This window comes from Gopherus flavomarginatus, chromosome 8 (assembly GCF_025201925.1).
Source record: "Gopherus flavomarginatus isolate rGopFla2 chromosome 8, rGopFla2.mat.asm, whole genome shotgun sequence".
NCBI classification, from domain to species: Eukaryota; Metazoa; Chordata; order Testudines; family Testudinidae; genus Gopherus; species Gopherus flavomarginatus.
In genome coordinates this window covers 60,638,214-60,655,505 of record NC_066624.1, presented here as the reverse complement: position 1 = coordinate 60,655,505, position 17,292 = coordinate 60,638,214, and the positions used below count along the sequence as shown (strand labels likewise).

The 17,292-nt window shown below is 45.0% G+C and overlaps 1 protein-coding gene across 6 annotated transcripts in view; it reads right to left on the bottom strand.

Moving 5' to 3' along the window:
* Positions 1–17,292, bottom strand: part of EPHB1 (EPH receptor B1) — a 451,153-nt gene that overhangs the window by 266,323 nt on the left and 167,538 nt on the right. For all 6 annotated transcript variants that reach the window (XR_007775966.1, XR_007775962.1, XR_007775965.1 and 3 more), the window contains exon 2: positions 4,700–4,764. Coding sequence is in view for 1 of the 6 variants with exons in the window: in XM_050965380.1 (XP_050821337.1) it covers positions 4,700–4,764 (65 nt within the window). In the remaining 5 variants the exon portion in view is untranslated. The remainder of the gene's footprint in view (positions 1–4,699; positions 4,765–17,292) is intronic.

Here is a 17,292-nt window from a genome sequence, read left to right as displayed (position 1 = left end):
AAAAGTTCCTAACTGTCAGGGTAGTTTAACACTGGAATAAATTGTCTAGAGAGGTTGTGGAATCTCCATCTCTGGAGATATTTAAGAGTAGGTTAGATAAATATCTATCAGGGATGGTCTAGACAGTATTTGGTCCTGCCATGAGGGCAGGGGACTGGACTCGATGACCTTTCGAGGTCCCTTCCAGTCCTAGAGTCTATGAATCTATGAATCTAGTCCAACCCTCTGCTCAAAGCAGGACTAACACCAACTAAATCATCCCAGCCAGGGCTTCGTCAAGTCAAGCCTTAAAAACCTCTAAGGAAGGAGATTCCACCACCTCCCTAGGTAACCCATTCCAGTGCTTCACCACCCTCCTAGTGAAACAATGTTTCCTAATATCCAACCTAGACCTCCCCCATTGCAACTTGAGACCATTGCTTCTTGTTCTGACATCTGCTATCACTGAGTACAGTCTAGATCCAACCTCTTTGGAACCCCCCTTCAGGTAGTTGAAGGCTGCTATCAAATCCCCCCTCACTCTTCTCTTCTGCAGACTAAATAAGCCCAGTTCCCTCAGCCTCACCTCATAAGTCATGTGTCCCAGCCCCCTAATCATTTCCATTGCCAACCGCAGGACTCTTTCCAATTTGTCCACATCCCTTCTGTAGTGGGGGCCCAAAACTGGATGCAATACTCCAGGTATGGCCTCACCAATGCCAAATAGAGGGGAATAATCACTTCCCTCGATCTGCTAGCAATGCTCCTATTAATACAGCCCAATATGCCATTGGCCTTCTTGGCAACAAGAGCACACTGCTGACTCATATCCAGCTTCTTGTCCACTGTAATCCCCAGATCCTTTTCTGAAGAATTGCTGCGTAGCCAGTTAGTCTCCAGCCTGTAGCAGTCATGGGATTCTTTCATCCTAAGTGCAGGACTCTGCGCTTGTCCTTGTTGAACCTCATCGGATTTCTTTTGGCCCAATCCTCCAATTTGTCTAGGTCTCTCTGGACCCTATCCCTATCCTTCAGCATATCTACCTCTCCCCACCATCTTAGTGTCATCTGAGAACTTGCTGAGGGTGCAATTCATCCTATCATCCAGATAATTAATAAAGATGTTGAACAAAATTGGCCCCAGGACCAACCCCTGGGGCACTCCGCTTGATACCAGCTGCTAACTAGACATTGAGCCATTGATCACTACCCATTGAGCCCAACAATCTAGTCAGCTTTCTATCCACCTTCATACAAGGTTAAAAAGGAGTTTAATGGTCTCTTTGCCTTGGTATAAAACAAGCTGAGGTCTCTCTCTACTAAACCCTGTTTAAAATGTTTTGATGTTGATGGTGACATGGTAGGTGAACGCTTTTGGCTCTTTGGGTCCAGATATTCCATCTAAATTAACACAACAAGCCTTAGCCCCGGAAGACTGAGACACCCGGTTCTGAAGTATCTGACAAGGAAACCTGGGAGGCAAAGAAAGAAACAACACTTCTATTTCTTTCCCCCCAAAAAGGAGCTGTCAAGTTTAGTTGCTCCTTGTGGTTTGTTCTCCTGCAAGGCCTTTCTGCGGTTAAGGACTTCTGGAACGGTTAATGCTTTGGTCTTCTAGCCAGAGCTGCTGGTCCCTCACTGCTACTTTCAGCAGAGTCAGGTTTCTCTTTCACTGGATGTGAGCTTGCAGGGAATCCCACACTTCCTTTGCCTCTGATCAAGAGTGTGAGGCTCCAGGGATGCATGGAATAGATCTGGGTAAAACCCACACATAAGAGGTGAGGTTTTAGGGTATGTCTACACTGCACACTCACTTATGGCAGCATGTAGAGTACTTACAATGCACGCATCCCCCAGCCCAAGTATTAATAGCAGTACAGACTGTGAGGCACTGCTTAGGTGAGTAAAGAAACACCAGAACCATATGGTATATACCCTACATAGCTCTCTACACGCCCAAGCAGTGCATCCCCTATTTACACTGATAGTTTTAGCAGTGTAGCGTCCCCTTACCAGAGCCTTTCACTGCTGGGTGTAGCTATACACTGCAGTGGGGACACAGCTTGCTTTTCACAGTGGCACATAGCTACGCATACCCCATACCCCACCTGCCAGTGTAGACAAGGCTTAAGGGTGAACAAACCCCCACTCAGATTATATAACTGTATAACGCCTGGCACAACGAGCCCTTCTCCTTGATCGGGCACCCTAGAGCTACTGCAATACAAACAGGCTCTTGCTTGGGAGGACCTAGACCTACAACCAGAGTCAACAGATTTCTCTCTGCTGCCTTAAACAGCAAGGAAGGCTGGAGACCCAAGCAGAATCTATGGATCTGAGAGAAAGCCTTGTGCATAAAGTCAACAACTGGACACATGATTTTGTTCATGCAAATCCTGCATTTGCTCAGGCAAACCTGCCAGTGCATGCTCAGATTAGCAGCCATGTTGAGGAGCCTTTCAAAACCTTGCCTACATGTAACTACAGAGTGACCAACCCATGCTGAAAAGTATCCCTGCACCAAAGGGTCTACTTATTATTCCTTCCTTGGCAAGTCACCCATATGAAAATGCAGACTCAGATACAAAGGTCTACATGCTTTGCATATACATAAATTAAGGTGAACCGCGTCTTGTGCTAACCAGAGTTATCTATTCAGGAAAAAAAAAAAAGACTGCAATTGCCAGCCTTAAGGAGGTCAAAAAGGGTGATTCAGCTGTCCAAAAAAAAATTCAAGCCAATCATGAAACAGATAATTAAATTGGTTTGCCTTCTAGTTTTCTCCTTTATGGAGGAGGACATCCCCTACACACTGGTGGTGAGGAATGATTTCAGATAGACAAACCCAGCCCGGGACATACACCCAAATAGGCAGTCTTCTTCTTTCTATGGGAGGGTACCTTGTGCCCTTCTCCTAACCAGAGATGGGGAAGCTGTTGTTCTCTCCCAGCACTATCCAACTCCCATTGTGTCCTCTAGTACCTCCCTCCCCAGGCTCCTGCTCCATCTCAGTCTCCTACCCAATATCCCCCTCCCCCTGTCGCCATTTCATCACCTCTTCTACAATCTGCTGCCCCCTAATATCCTCCTTCCCTTTCCCCTCACTCTCCCCCCATTCCCCTGTCTCCAACACATTCTTCATTCCTTCTCCCCAGTTTTCCAGCACCCCCCCCACACACACACACACTTTCCCCAGTTTATGAGTCAACATTCCCTCTCCTAGAAAAACAAGTTCTAATGCTCACGAGTTGTATATGAGCCAGGGCTGAGTACACAACGGTTACTGCTGTGCAATTTTCTACATAGTTAATATACCAACAGACTCTGACTCATTGCATTGCAAAATGTTTTGGAATGCCAGGGCTATGGGCGGAAGGTGGTACCGTACAGAAATCAAAACCCATCTCTTCCACTCTGCAGCTGTTTCTGAAAGCCAGCCCCTTCCCAGCAGCATGCTGTGCCTCATCAGAATGTGAGTTGAGTGGAGGCTGATGCCATCTGAGAGTGAGTAGGCAAAAGAGCCATGCACAGAGTGAATTTACAGCAGAGGGGATAGATCATTGACTGGAAAGATGACAAGTAGTTCCTAACCTGCCCCTGTTGTGCATGTCATGGCTAGGGATTTGTGGTGGGTTTGAAACAGGAGAGGGAGAGTAGGTGGAATGACTTTCTACTGGAGAGTCAGGTTCAGAGAATGGCTTTGCCCAGCCGTCCAAGTATAATTTAACTCTTGCCATATCACACTGAAGTGCCCACTCAATGTTCCTGCTTTTGGAAGGGAGGCTGGTGGTTCACAGATCAGACACTGCTGGGATACAGAAGTACAATTGGCTGCATATATTAAATGAAATGTTAAATTTGGGTTATTCATAGATGCTAAGACTAGAAAGTGTCGCTGTGATTTAGGCTATGTCTACACTAGCACTTTTGTAGGCAAAACTTTTGCCCATCAGGGGTGTGAAAAAACACATCCCTGACTAACATAAGTTTCATCGACAAAAGCACCATTGTGGACAGCTTTCCCACCAACACAGCTACTGCTGCGTCATTTCAAGGTGGTTTAATTATGCCAGCAGGAGAGCTCTCTCCCATACAGTGGCTACACAGAAGATCTTACAGCAGCTCAGCTGCAGCAGCACAGCTGTAAGATCCGTAGTATAGACCAGGGGCGGCTCCAGGCCCCAGCACGCCAAGCGCATGCTTGAGGCAGCATGCCGCGGGGGGTGCTCTGCCAGTCGCTGAGAGGGCGGCAGGCAGCTCTGGTGGACCTCCCGCAGGTGTGCCTGCGGAGGGTCAGCTGGTCCCGCCGTCCACTGGTCCTGTGGCTTTGGTGGATCTCCCACAGGCACGCCTGCAGGAGGTTCACCGGAGTTGCCTGCCGCCCTCCCGGCGACCGGCAGAGCGCCCTCCGTGGCATGCCGCCCTGTTTGGGGCGGCGAAATGTCTAGAGCAGTCCCTGGTATAGACAAAGCATTAATCTGACATCCTGCATAACACAGGCTATAGAACTCCCCCCCAAACACCTCCTGTGTGTGTAAAGATGGTGGTGAGTATTTTTGCTGATGCTGTTTGGTGAGTAATTTTGTCGTGGGTGAAAGGCAGTCTTCACCACATAGAAAGGACTCAGGAGTTTTTAAAATCAGCATTTCTTGAAAATAACTGTGAGGCCTGCAAGACCTAATAAACATGCAAAGAGCCAGCAATTTGACACATCCACTTACCCCTGAAGGAGGGTTTGCAGTCCATCCCAGCTCAGCTGTAGCCGTTCGGGTATCCATCAAGGTTTCTGAGGAGCACACACAAGAGGATCAAAACAAAATGAGTTACTAGGGACTCCAGATAACAGACTGAAATTACAGACACACTGCAAATGTATTTGGTATCTGATTCAGCACTCTCTGTGGCTTTGATGGTGCAGGATCAGGTCCTGGGAGCTCTTCCAAAATAAAGCAGTGGATCCCCTGTTACACTGAACAATTTCTGAAGCCCACATTCTTAATGCAATCTACGCCAGCAGTGAGACTCTCCTGTTTCTCTAGCAAGACTCCCATAGAAATCAATTGGATTTATTTCAGCATAAAGCCTCAAGACCCTGGCCTACAAAGTGAGTGAGTCACAAGTTCCCCCTTAGACTACAAGGATGCATGTGAATCTGCATTGTGACAGCCCTGAAACAGGAAAATAATGTTACCCATAAAAATGGTTGTGTGGAGTTGTAAAAAGGTACCTATATTAAGGCCTGGATAAAAAGCACTAACTCCTAGCTGCAGATTTCATTTTGCTCCTTGAATTGTTACAAAACAGGACAAGTCCAGGGATGGGGAAAGTGAAGGGAGGGGGTCTCGACTTCAGTGACAAATACAATCTCTGCTCCCAGTGATCAAGAGATTGAGCGTGGCCAGTTCTGCAGTCCTGGTGTGAAGTCGCTGACAGCTGGGTGCTTTGATCAACAGCACTGGATGTCCTGTTTTATGGACTGGCAGCTGTTCCATGTACCGAGTTTTTGCATACATTCATTATCCCCGTCACGGGTGTAGGGAGTCAGATCAATGAATAATAAGTAATATCAATGCAGTAGGATTTCTGGTTTGGTTTTTGGGGGGAGGATTATTGCAAAACATTAAGATGCAATACAGCTAATATTTTCCCTGCCCTCCTTTTATAAGAAAAAAAACTACAACATATACAGACAGATGGGGAAAATCTTCCAGGTTTTATTTATTTGTTTTCAGTAAGGCAGACACAGAGATTAATTTGCTTGGCTCCTACATTTCTACCAAATGGGAAAGAAATTTGTCACTCATGTCTGGTCTAGCTGACTGTCTGTCCATCCTCAATCCTATAAATGTTGGTGTTTTCCTTTACAGCCCAGATATCACCTGGGTGCCTAAAAAGGCAGCACTTTTGTCCCAAGAAAGTTACTACTTCAATGTAGTAGGAAAGTGAGGAAATGAATGCTGGGAAGATAAACAGCTGGGAAATAAAATCAGTACAGCTAAAAGAATATAGTAAATGCTGCCAAACTGTTGTGTTTAACTCCTCCATCAATGTTCCAGAAATCACAAGTGAGAAATGAGGAACCCCTATTAGTCTTTCCACCCATCCTTTGCCACCACTCAGGGACATAGGGCTAGAGGACTTCTACCAGGACCCTCCACTCAGTTTCTCTTGATTAATGTTCTACATTCTTTCTTTAATCAGCAGCATTGGCTAGAAGCATTTGACATGGCTCCTTCAGAGACTGAAATGAGGTTTAGCAGTGGAGATGAGGCATTCCACCTCTATTTAGAGTATAAACAGGGTTCAAAAGTTAGTGGGGAAAATCTAAAATTCTCACCAGTATTAGGACTCTCCTTGTAACTATTGCTCTAAGATATTTACATAGCCCTTCACCACAGTATCTGCATGCTTCACACTCTTCGAGTCTTGTTCCTCACAACCACCTGTGAGGTAGGACAGTGCTATTATCCTGACTTCACCGGTGAGGAACTGAGCACAGAGAGGCTAAATGACTTAACCAGGCCACACAGGCAGTCTGTGGAAGAGCAGGGAATAACCTGGGTCTCCTACTAGCGACCTAAACACTGGCCCATCCTTGCTGTCCCTGTGGGAGTATGACATTGGCTGTGGCCCTGCCACTCCCCTTCCATATGTCCTCCATCTACTTAAATAAGGAAAGAAGTGGACACTGTCAAATCACAGAAGTTTCCTCCCTTTGGGCCTTCCCTGGCAAACCCAAGAGCTATAGCTGTTAGCAGCCTTACAAAAAAATCCACCCTTAAAACGGCATGAGTCATGGTGACGTTGTGAGATGTCTGGAAAATGGAAGACACACAACAACTCTGAAGATGTATGTTGTGTGTGGGGAGGGGGAGATGACAATCAGTACCAAGAATGGGGAGTGGGAACCACCACCTCACACAAGCCTATTTGGGGCAGTGATGGGGAGACAAGAATAGGAGGTGTAACAGTGAGGAAGGCAACACCATTAGAGAGAAAGGAGAGTGGGGGAAGAGAGCACTCCGGGAAGCGGGCAATGAGAAACAACGTTGGGAGAGAGACAGAGCGGGGAAGGGAGCCTAGAAAACTGAAGTTAAACGTATGTCTGTACAGCCACATTCAGATCCTCTTCCTCAAGCTGGGAAGCACCTTACTCTATAGTCCCTCTGAAGTCATGAGGCTGCTCAAGTAGCAGAGAGGTGTTTTATATGGGGGCAGGGCGAGAGATGGCTTTGTAGTTAAGGCGCTGCTGTGGGACCCAGGTGACTTGGTTCAGTTCCTGGCTTCTGTAACTGGGCAAGTAATTTCACTGCTGTGACTCAGCTGAGTACCTGTAAAATGAACACTGTTCCCTTCCTCCTCCTCTTTGAACAAGGAAGAGACAAAGAGACTAAGGTATTCAGAGTAGAGCCCATTTGTTTGTGTGTGGGCAATGTTTCGCACAATGGAGTCTTCAGGCATTATTGCAATAGAAACACCACCGTTCAAACGGGGAAGGGTATCGGAATCTGGCCCGTAAGGGGTAACATGAGCCTGAACAGGAAAAAAGGAGAGATTTTTAAGAGGCCGAAGCATTAGGGTTAATAACAACCAACAAAAAGGAATGAAGAAAGACATATCAAGATATAAAAGAAAGAGTGGAAAATAGAAAAGGGAAGAAGAGAAATGCAAGGGGATTTGAGTCATTTGTTTTTAGAAACTCAGCTTCATTCAACATATCTGGGCCATAGCGTAATGTTTGTCACAAACAATAGTGAAGGACTGTGCTGCGATCCCTCTCAGCACACTTCCATTCACTCGCCTCCCCCGAGAAATGCCACTTGCGTATTTGGCAGCTACAGAACCTGGGCTTCCAAGCTCCTTATGTGTATCTGTTAACTCCAATAAATATTCAGTGCCACCAGCCTTAGCCCTTAAACACACTTTGTTATATACACAGCTCATCCTTAAGCCCTTCTACAAAGAGGGTTCTTAGTTGAGGCAGGCCCTCTATTGGGCAATCACCACAAATCTGATTTCCTTCCTTGCACACATACCTCTAGAAGGACTGTCATATACCTTATTAAGGAGCCATTAATCCTTACTGGAGTCCTTCAAAGAAACAGGTTGACATGCCAGTGCATACGTTAACATGCCGAAGTGATAACTCATGATCATAGATTCCTCGGCTTCCAAGCAGAGAACTCTGCTTACCTCGGCACTTCTCACTGTAGTAACCGTGCTTCAGAATTAGGGGCTTTTATCTTCAGAACAGCCCTGTGAGATAAGGAGGTATGAGCCCCATTTTACAGATGGGCAATTTAAGCATAGGCTGGATTAAAATTCCTTGCCCAAGGTCATACAGGAAGTCTGTGGCTGAGCTGTGAATTGAACTCTGGTCTCCTGAGCCTTTATCCACTAGTCCAACCTCCCAACTCTGCAATAACTAAGGAAATGAACAACCACCACCTCATGTCAGCAAAGATTGTTCTAGTTTACCCATAATTCATCTCTTTCTTTAATATATAGGCTTGCTGTGTTCAATTACAGGAAAGGCACTTTTAACAAGTGTTTATTTAGAAAAGATTTTCACTCCATCATCTCTCTTCCTGTACATCAGTTCAGTGCACTTATAACTTGCTTCCCTGGAGTGCTTTTCTTGGCTGTGCTTTGACACCAGGAATGTACTCTTGATAACTTCAGCCAGTAAGGTGCTTCCTTTGCACTGATTTCTGTAGTTCCCTGGCTGTTGTAACTTGGCAGTGTTCTGTGCCGTTCAGAGCAGTTGACTCGTGAAGTTAAGAAAAAAATCCCTGTTAACAAATATGTTTTGCCCATCAAGTCTGCAGTGACAAGGCGGAGGTTTGCATCCTCTTCCTCTGAGCTCAACTTTCTTATCTATGCTGCGGTGCATGACTGCGAGACACGAGGGGATTAGTGTTAGCAGCAGCAGCCGCCTGTCACACAGCTCTGCTCTAACATGACAAATGAGTGTTTGGTTCTATTACTGCAGGGTTCTTTCCTTTAGTCTTCTCAGGCCTATTCATTCATGGCGGATGAAAAGCTCCTGCAGACAGTGGATTAGAGGCTGACCTCTAGCAGGCTTCGCCAAGAGATTTGGGGGTGGGGGGGATGTTACCTGGTCACAGGTCACACATGTGGCGAATTACACAGCTATGAGCTTGAAAAACCCTTGGCTGTGGAATATTTAACTGGGGGAGGGGTGAAGTTTCCAAGTGATGAGGGTTCCCTTGTGGTGACCAAACTCAATTCTGGAGGGGACATCTTTTGTGCCTGTTCCAGGGCATAGCTTGAGGTAGAGAGAGGGCAGAGGCTCCTTAACCCACCCCTTCTTTTGTACATACATAACTCCTAGGACAAGAGCTTCTGCTTACTGAAGAGACATCCAACAGCCCCATGCTCAGTGGATGAGTTGTTCGCTCTCAGCAAGAAGTGATGCAGCAGCTGGGGCTCATTGCCAGGAGGACAATGAGCTGAGAGGCCAAATGTTCCATGTGGACACCCTAGAGTTCGACAAATTGCAGCCCAGCCCTTTCTTCCATTCCTGATCCCAGTGTCACACACATATGATCCTGCCAACTGACCATTTTCAGATCCACTCACCTTGCTAAGATTGCCCATAGTCCAACAGTCTGTCACTTTACCTGGGAGCACAGTAATAGGGGCAGTGCCATTTAGAGGGGAAAGGGCACAGATTCTTTTCACCTGTCAGACTCTTCTCTTCCCCCCTCAGGTGCCACCACCACAACCAGGGGTAGGCTGCCCCCTCAGCCCATGAACCACTACACCTACCCCCTCCAAGTCTGAGTGGCATTGAGACTTAGCACAAACCCGAGCAGCGCGGTGACCCTGCACACCAGGTCACAATACCACTCACTTAGAATTTCGCTTGGCCAGTCCCATTCCCCATTCCTCTCCTCTCTTCCCCAACCCTTCTCCCCCACATCATGAGGAAGGGATGCCTGGCCACTCAGGTTTGGCTCGGTCAAAGCATGCTCAGGCCATGCCCTACAACTAGGGGGTCTATAGAACTGAAGCAGGCCCCCAAAAGGTCATGAGGTTAAAAACACACAACTTTGGAGTTCTTTTTGTCTTCTGGTGTCACATTTTCAAGCTTTTCTCCACAACCACAAGGGCTAGAAACTTACACTTATTTTCAATGAAAGCCGAGATTCTCACATAATAATGCGACACCCAGAGCTAGAGTTTTAGGGAAATGATTATCATGCAATTTGCAATGAAAGTGCAGGAGTGGGAAACACTGGAATTGAGAGCTGAATTCTGTCTCCAGGCCATGTCCAGACTAGGAAAAATGGTCATCTCTGAAGAGGTGTCAGCTAACGTATTTTTACAAACATGGTTTTACACAGAACTCAGCTAGCATAGCCAGGGAAAATCATGGTGTGACGCACCCCATAAGGCTTTATGGAAACATGCTTATGAATGTATATATCACATAGCTGGAATATGTTTTATGCTACATATGCCATGTAACATATCTCTGTAAAGGTTATGATCTATTGAATACGTTCCTCCTGTTTGTATACATGTATCATTTTTTAACTTGAAGTTATGAATATTGGCTGTATACTTGCTTGATTTCTAAGTAGCCTTAGTAGAGCATTTGGTCAGCTTCTTGAGAAAGGAATGTGCAAATTAAGTGCCCAATCAAGAAACACTTAAAGGACAATCGGCAAAGAGTTCTGTGACACCTTATAGACTAACAAACGTATTGGAGCATGAGCTTTCGTGGGTGAATACATGCATCCAACGAAGTGGAACCCTTTGCTGCTTTTACAGATCCAGACTAACATGGCTACCCCTCTGATACTTAAAGGACAATGAATCTTATAAGGATCTAATCCACATAAGATGTCTACCTGAGGACGTTCAAGGTAGCATGTAAGCAATGGCTGCTGCCTGTAAAAACTGAGTCATGCATGGACATGTGACTTGCCCATGTGACTCCAAAACTCTATCTTGGAGCTAGACTTTGCATAGGAGAGAGGAGGGGGTGTCCACTCACAAGAGAAAGTCTATCTAAGCCCGTGGGAGAGCCCTCCATTTTGTCTTCAGCTGGCTAAAGAGATAGCCTCGCCACCCCCAAGGATACCTGAAAGAAACTGGAACAAAGGACAGTAACTACAGGGGGTGTGAGTGATTGCTGGACCCAGACTAGGAGACTAGTCTGTAAAAGGAAGCTTACTGGGTGAGGTTTTTATCTATATTCAGTTTTCTTAGACATAGACTTGCGTGTTCTATTTTATTTTGCTTGGTAATTCACTTTGTTGTGTCTGTTACTACTTGGAACCACTTAAATCCTACTTTCTGTATTTAATAAAATCACTTTTTACTTATTAATTAACCTAGAATATGCATAATTTATATAATACCTAGGGAGGGCGGTAAACAGCTGTGCATATCTCTCTCTATCAGTGTTATAGAGGGTAAACAATTTATGAGTTTACCCTGCATAAGCTTTCTACAGGGTAAAATGGATTTATTTGGGGTTTGGACCCCATTGGGAGTTGGGCATCTGAGTGTTATAGACAGGAACACTTCTCAAGTTGCTTTCAGTTAAGTCTGCAGCTTTGGGGTAAATGGTTCAGACCCGGGGTCTGGGTTGGAGCAGACTGGTGTGTCTGGCTCAACAAGACAGGGTGCTGGAGTCCCAAGCTGGCAGGAAAAGCAGAGGCAAAAGTAGTCTTGGCACATTAGTTGGCAGCCCCCAGGGAGTTTCTGTGATCCAACCCGTCACACATGGTTGACATCTTAGCTGCTAGTGGTTCATTTTACACCCCATATACACATAACATGAAATCATGTTAGTGAACACTATTTCAAAACACACCATTTTTCTAGCATATGCATGGCCTTACCGTCGATAGTGAGATAAACATGTCATTGCATCATGTTGTGAGCAGAAGGCTCCTCAGTTTAAAAGTGGTCCAGTGTGATTCAAAAGGAGAGGATGTATCATTTGGTTTGTGCCACTGAGCATTGTTAAGTACTGAACAATCCTTTCTTGATGGACTTGTTCTTATGTCTAAATAGTCTTTTTGTTGTTACATCATAGTGTCTCTGGTCCGAAATTTAATGGTACAGTCCGCCTCAGATTTTGCTCCTGACTCCCACCTACAAAAAAGTTATTTTAGAGAACTTTCTATTTACTGTATTTTGCAAGAGCACCACAATCCAGGAAAGTGTTTCAAAAGCAGCATTAGCTAAATCTCTCTCAGCTCCATGCCCCCTTGAGCTAACCCAATTCCTCTGACTCAGAAGACCCAGGAGTCTGAAAAGTTCTTTATAGAAGTCATACTGCTATCAAGCATTCTGAAGTCAGTTTGAAATTTGAAAGGATCTCAGGTGTTCGTTCTTGGACTGTGTCACTCTCAGCATTTCAGGGGCTTCTACATAGGCTTCCTGCACCAACAGAAAAATCACGTCATGTGCCTAAACACAGGGGGTAAGGTTCTAACTGCAGTCTGGTTAGTTTAGGGTCACATTTTAAGCACTGGCACTAGATATTCTAAAGAGCTCAGCTCCCATTTATGTACCTGAACAAGGGCAGATTTTCAGAAGTGCTCAGCAGCCAACAACTCCCACTGTAAAACATGGTAAAAATCTGGCCCTCTCTCAGGACCCAGCATGCTGAGCTCCCCCAAGAAGCTGCCCATTTATTTTTGTTGCCTAAATAGGGGCTAAGTTCTTGTGAAAATCAGGCACTATGTTTTAGCCTCAGAGTGACAGGTAGTGCAGAATCCTTTGTAAGCGACCTGATGGCTTGTTGAGCCAAAGAGCTCATTGTTTATCCTTGAATAAGACAGAAACCATCCACCCCTTATGGACATCAGCTAAGGTGACCAGATGGTCCCACTTTATAGAGACAGTCCCAATATTTGGGGCTTTTTTTTATATGGAGTCCTACTACCCATCATCCTGTCCCAATTTTTCACGCTTGCTATCTGGTCATCCTAACACCAGCACACTCCATACTGCCACCTGACAGATATAACGGAGGACATATAACCAAGTAGCCTACATTTTCATCCAGGCTGATGATTGGCCTCCCTCTAAATGAATCCAAATGTCCATTATATCTGTGCCCACATCTGTGGGCTCAAATCAGTGTATTTATACCTCAGACTACGTGAAGAGCCTACATAGTAAGACAGACAAACTCTATACACACCACTCAGATCAGCAAAGTGACAGGCTCTGTATTGCTACAGACTACAAAGAGGCATGGAAGAGTTGTGTACCAAGCCGCTGAGTATGCTGGTCTCTGCAGGAGGCATGAGAGAATTCTCTATCAGCTAAACCACCTCAGTGGTACACCCAGACAATACATACACCACCAGGACAATCAATCACTCAGGAGAAGAGCGGGTGGAAAGGCGGTCGGTCAGCGGCTAGTGTAAAAATTACTTTTCTCAGCTTGCTAATGAAGGGATTACAGTGGATCACAGCCTGAGCATCAATCAGACACAAAGCCTCAAAGTCATCTCCCTTTCCTGTCCAAGTCATTTTAATTCTCCCTTGTTCTTCCATCTTCTCTTTTGTGTTTCTTCCTGTCTTGCAGTACAATTCCACATACGCCTCACCCTCATCTCTCCTACTCTTTTGTCCTCCTTTCCCTTTTGCTCTCCTTAGCCTCAGCTGTTCTCTCTCTCTCTCTCTTTCTCCACAAATTTTTTTCTTTATGCACATCTAGTAACTGTCTGAGTTGTTAACAGCAAACGCAAGTCAGCATATAGTCCCATTAACAGCAAAATTAGTGTCAGAAGACCTACACAGAAGATCTTTAGCTCCCAAATCAAGGAGGAACTGAATCAATCTTCCAGTTCCCCTGGGAGTGACTAGCTATCTCCTGTTTCCAGCCCACGCACAGGACAGCAAGGGCCAACTGCAAGAGACACATTCTCATCCTCCTCCCTACAATATTCTTGCTACTGAGTGAAACTCAGCATCCACTTTGCAGAAAGGGTGGAGCAAAGTGGCAGGCAGGTGTTTGCCTATGCCTCTTCGAATCACAAGGGAAAGGAGGACTGGTTAAAATAAGGGTAGACATTCAAAAAGCAGCAGGCAAGACATTTTGCTTGATTATTCTGTATCAGATATGCAGTTAAGGAGGTGCAATATGTTAATAAAGGAAATATCCAAAGCTTAGATCTTACGGCCTGAACAAAACAGAAACTCCTCAGTCAACTGCTAGAGTGAGTTAACATGCTAAGCAAGTAAGAGCTCTTGCATACCTTGTCCTTCCAGAACATGCATATCTGCAAATTGTAGGAAAGCCGGGGATTATTTTTCTGGTATACCTACCCAAAATGCATTACAATAAAGGCTGAGAAAAAGAATTAAATAAACCAGCAGAAAATAAAGCATGAAAATCAAAGTTTGTCTGGCTATACGCAACCAGTTCTCATCAACCAGACATTTCCTTTGCATGTGGTTTTTCAGGAGATCTTCACAAATCTCTACAGGGCAGATTTACTGGATCTCTCTCTGAGCTGCAGATATATACTCCTTATATGAAGGCTATTAGCATATCCCTTTCCATTGTGTTTAACGGGGCTGAGGTACTAGAAACATCAAGGTAAAATAAAAAGGTAACCAAATCAAGGCAACCCTGAAACATCAAATGCTGTATTATTACGAGTGTGCTCAGTGTGAAGAAATATGTTGGAAGCAACCTTGCCACACCCCCAAAATGTTATTTTGTACTGGCATTACACAGATGACCCAACCAAGATTAGACTCCCATTGTATATACAATGCCTACTACAACAAAAAGTTGGTCCTTAACCCCAAAGAATTTACAATCTAAGCAAACATTAGGCACGTTTATATAGCCATCTGGTTGGATTTCTATTTCCGGTCCATATACTAGAAGACTGAAAAATGACAAACCCTTGACATACATATCAATGTGAAGTTGAGCTATTGTATGTCATTCTATACCTCCTAGAATGGATTCATATGAGACTGATGACGTTCTGAGTCATGTCATACAAGCTACAGCTGCTTTAAGTCAAATGGAACAACCCTCTACAGTAAGGTTTTGCCCCTCACTGTAGGAACTTCAGATTCTAGTGTTTGGTGAGTCTCACTGGATATGTTCTATAAGGTAATTTTCTAGTCCAGGTGAGATGTGTCTCCTGGTGGGCCTGACACACCTAGCTGGATTTTATCCGTGTACAGGCACATTCATTTTCCTACATTTCAGGCTTCGGTTCTCCAGTGAGCCTCATCTAGGGCAAGTGTTTTTGAGGTTTTATTGTGCACCTGGATTCAGCTCTCTGCCCATTGGTGAACCTCAAAGCACTCCAGAGTTTCATTGTAGAGTAGTGTCTAGAAGGCTACTGTGGTTAGTCAAAGCTTCTTGGAATTACTCAAACTTTGAAAGACATGCGCTTCCCCCAACACCACATGCCCTGCCTTTGTTCTAAGCAGACTTTGCTACCCTCAGGGTTCCTGGAGGGTCAAGGGAAGCCTATTTGCTGAGTCCCTCATCACAGAGAGGCTCCACTGCCCTCTCACAGCAGCATGAAGTGGCATCAGAACCAAAACTGTAGACAGCCCATCTGAACTCCACACTCTGTCACCTTCCTATTTGTTGACTCCAGGACAGTGCTAGATGTTGAGAAATGTGCCACTACCTGGGACCTTTCTGTGCTCTGGGGGTGTCACTAACCGGGTTAGCCCAAAGTGCAGAGGCAGCAGGCTAAAGAGATCACTCCAGTAAACAGGGGGAAAGGGAAGGGAAAGAGCTAACTGCAAACCCTGCTCATGCCTCAGGAAAATATTTGGCTTCAGTTTGGCACCAGGGCTGGCTGATGATCTGGGTCAGTTCTTTTGTCTACATTTTCCTGCTTGTCCATCCCTATTCCCCCCTCATTTCTAAACTATTTGTGTGGTGCTGCCTTCTTAGATTAATGCTCTCTAATGATTCCTTTCACATCTACATGTATTTGTGCAGCATGGGTTTGGGACATCCACCGTAAATGCTGGAGACTAGCTGCACCACAGGCACTCATCATTCTGAATATGAAGGCCCTAGAGATATTTCAGCATCTTTACTTAGAAGCAACTGATCCCACTGTTAGTGGGCCTTGAGCTTCTGTCAGAGCAAACTGACCATAATAGCATTACAGGAGCCCTTGGTACAGAGAGAGGAGCTCTGTGAGAGTGAAGAATCTTCAGCTGTATCCAGTAGATTTTCTTTAATGGACACATTACTTTAAACTAAGCCTTCACCATCTGTTCCACTCCCTAATTATCAATACAAAAACAAACGTCTACTCACAATTACACCAGTAACAAGTAAAGATGCCAGCAATTAGAATGCACGAACATACTCTTTGTGGAACAGAATCTCCATCTGTGATGTTATTCTCACATTCCAGACACAAGTCAGTTGGGGAGGAGGTGCTCGCTCCCAATAACTCAGTTGCCTGGCTATGCTTGCATGTCTTCTCATGGCTTGCTTTCTAAGGAAGTTCTGCTGAGCTAGATGGCCCCTCATGGCCAAAAGCAGAGGGGATGTAAAGTGGTGGTGTAAGCTACGTTATTACATGCACACTGAGGGGCAGAACAATGCATTTGTAACAGAAATAGCAACCAAATGGAGGGTGCAAAGCAGTGTAAGATAAAATATACTTTGTTTTTACCAACTGTCTCACAGCCTACTTTATCTTATATCATGTTGATCACTCTTCTAGGACATACATTTTCCTTGGAGGACCACCTCTGAAGCTTTCTGAAATATAGATAAGTCTATTCCGTTGAGATCCATTCCCAGGGCTGTTTATCAAAATCCTTATTCCAGGCTTCCCCTGCGTAGAACGTTCTTGACAGTTGCACAGAAGGAACGTCTATTACACAGAGGGGGGGACCATACTGAATCAAGGGTAGCACAGTCAGGAGGGAGAGTACTTTTGACTTCTTGGCATGCATCTGCTAGACCCAGAGTAAAAGCAAGATCGGGTTGCAATATATTCTGGAAGGAAGGAACATTGTAATGAGGTTTTTCCACTAACAGAGGCTGTGAAGAAACATCTACAACCAAACTGTTTGTCCAGTGGAAACTTGTGGCTCAGATATGGTTCCTCCCCAAGGCAAATAAGCAGAAGCTTGTCACTACAGGAAGAGATGTCATGGGCATTAGTCTACAAGATAAGACAGCTTTCTTGCACATAGTTATATGAATATAAGACATAAGCATCCCTGGGAAGATCAAGAAAAAGAATAGAAATTAAGCAAAATAAGAAAACACGAGAAGCCATCGTAACAGATGGGAAAAGAGAGATTT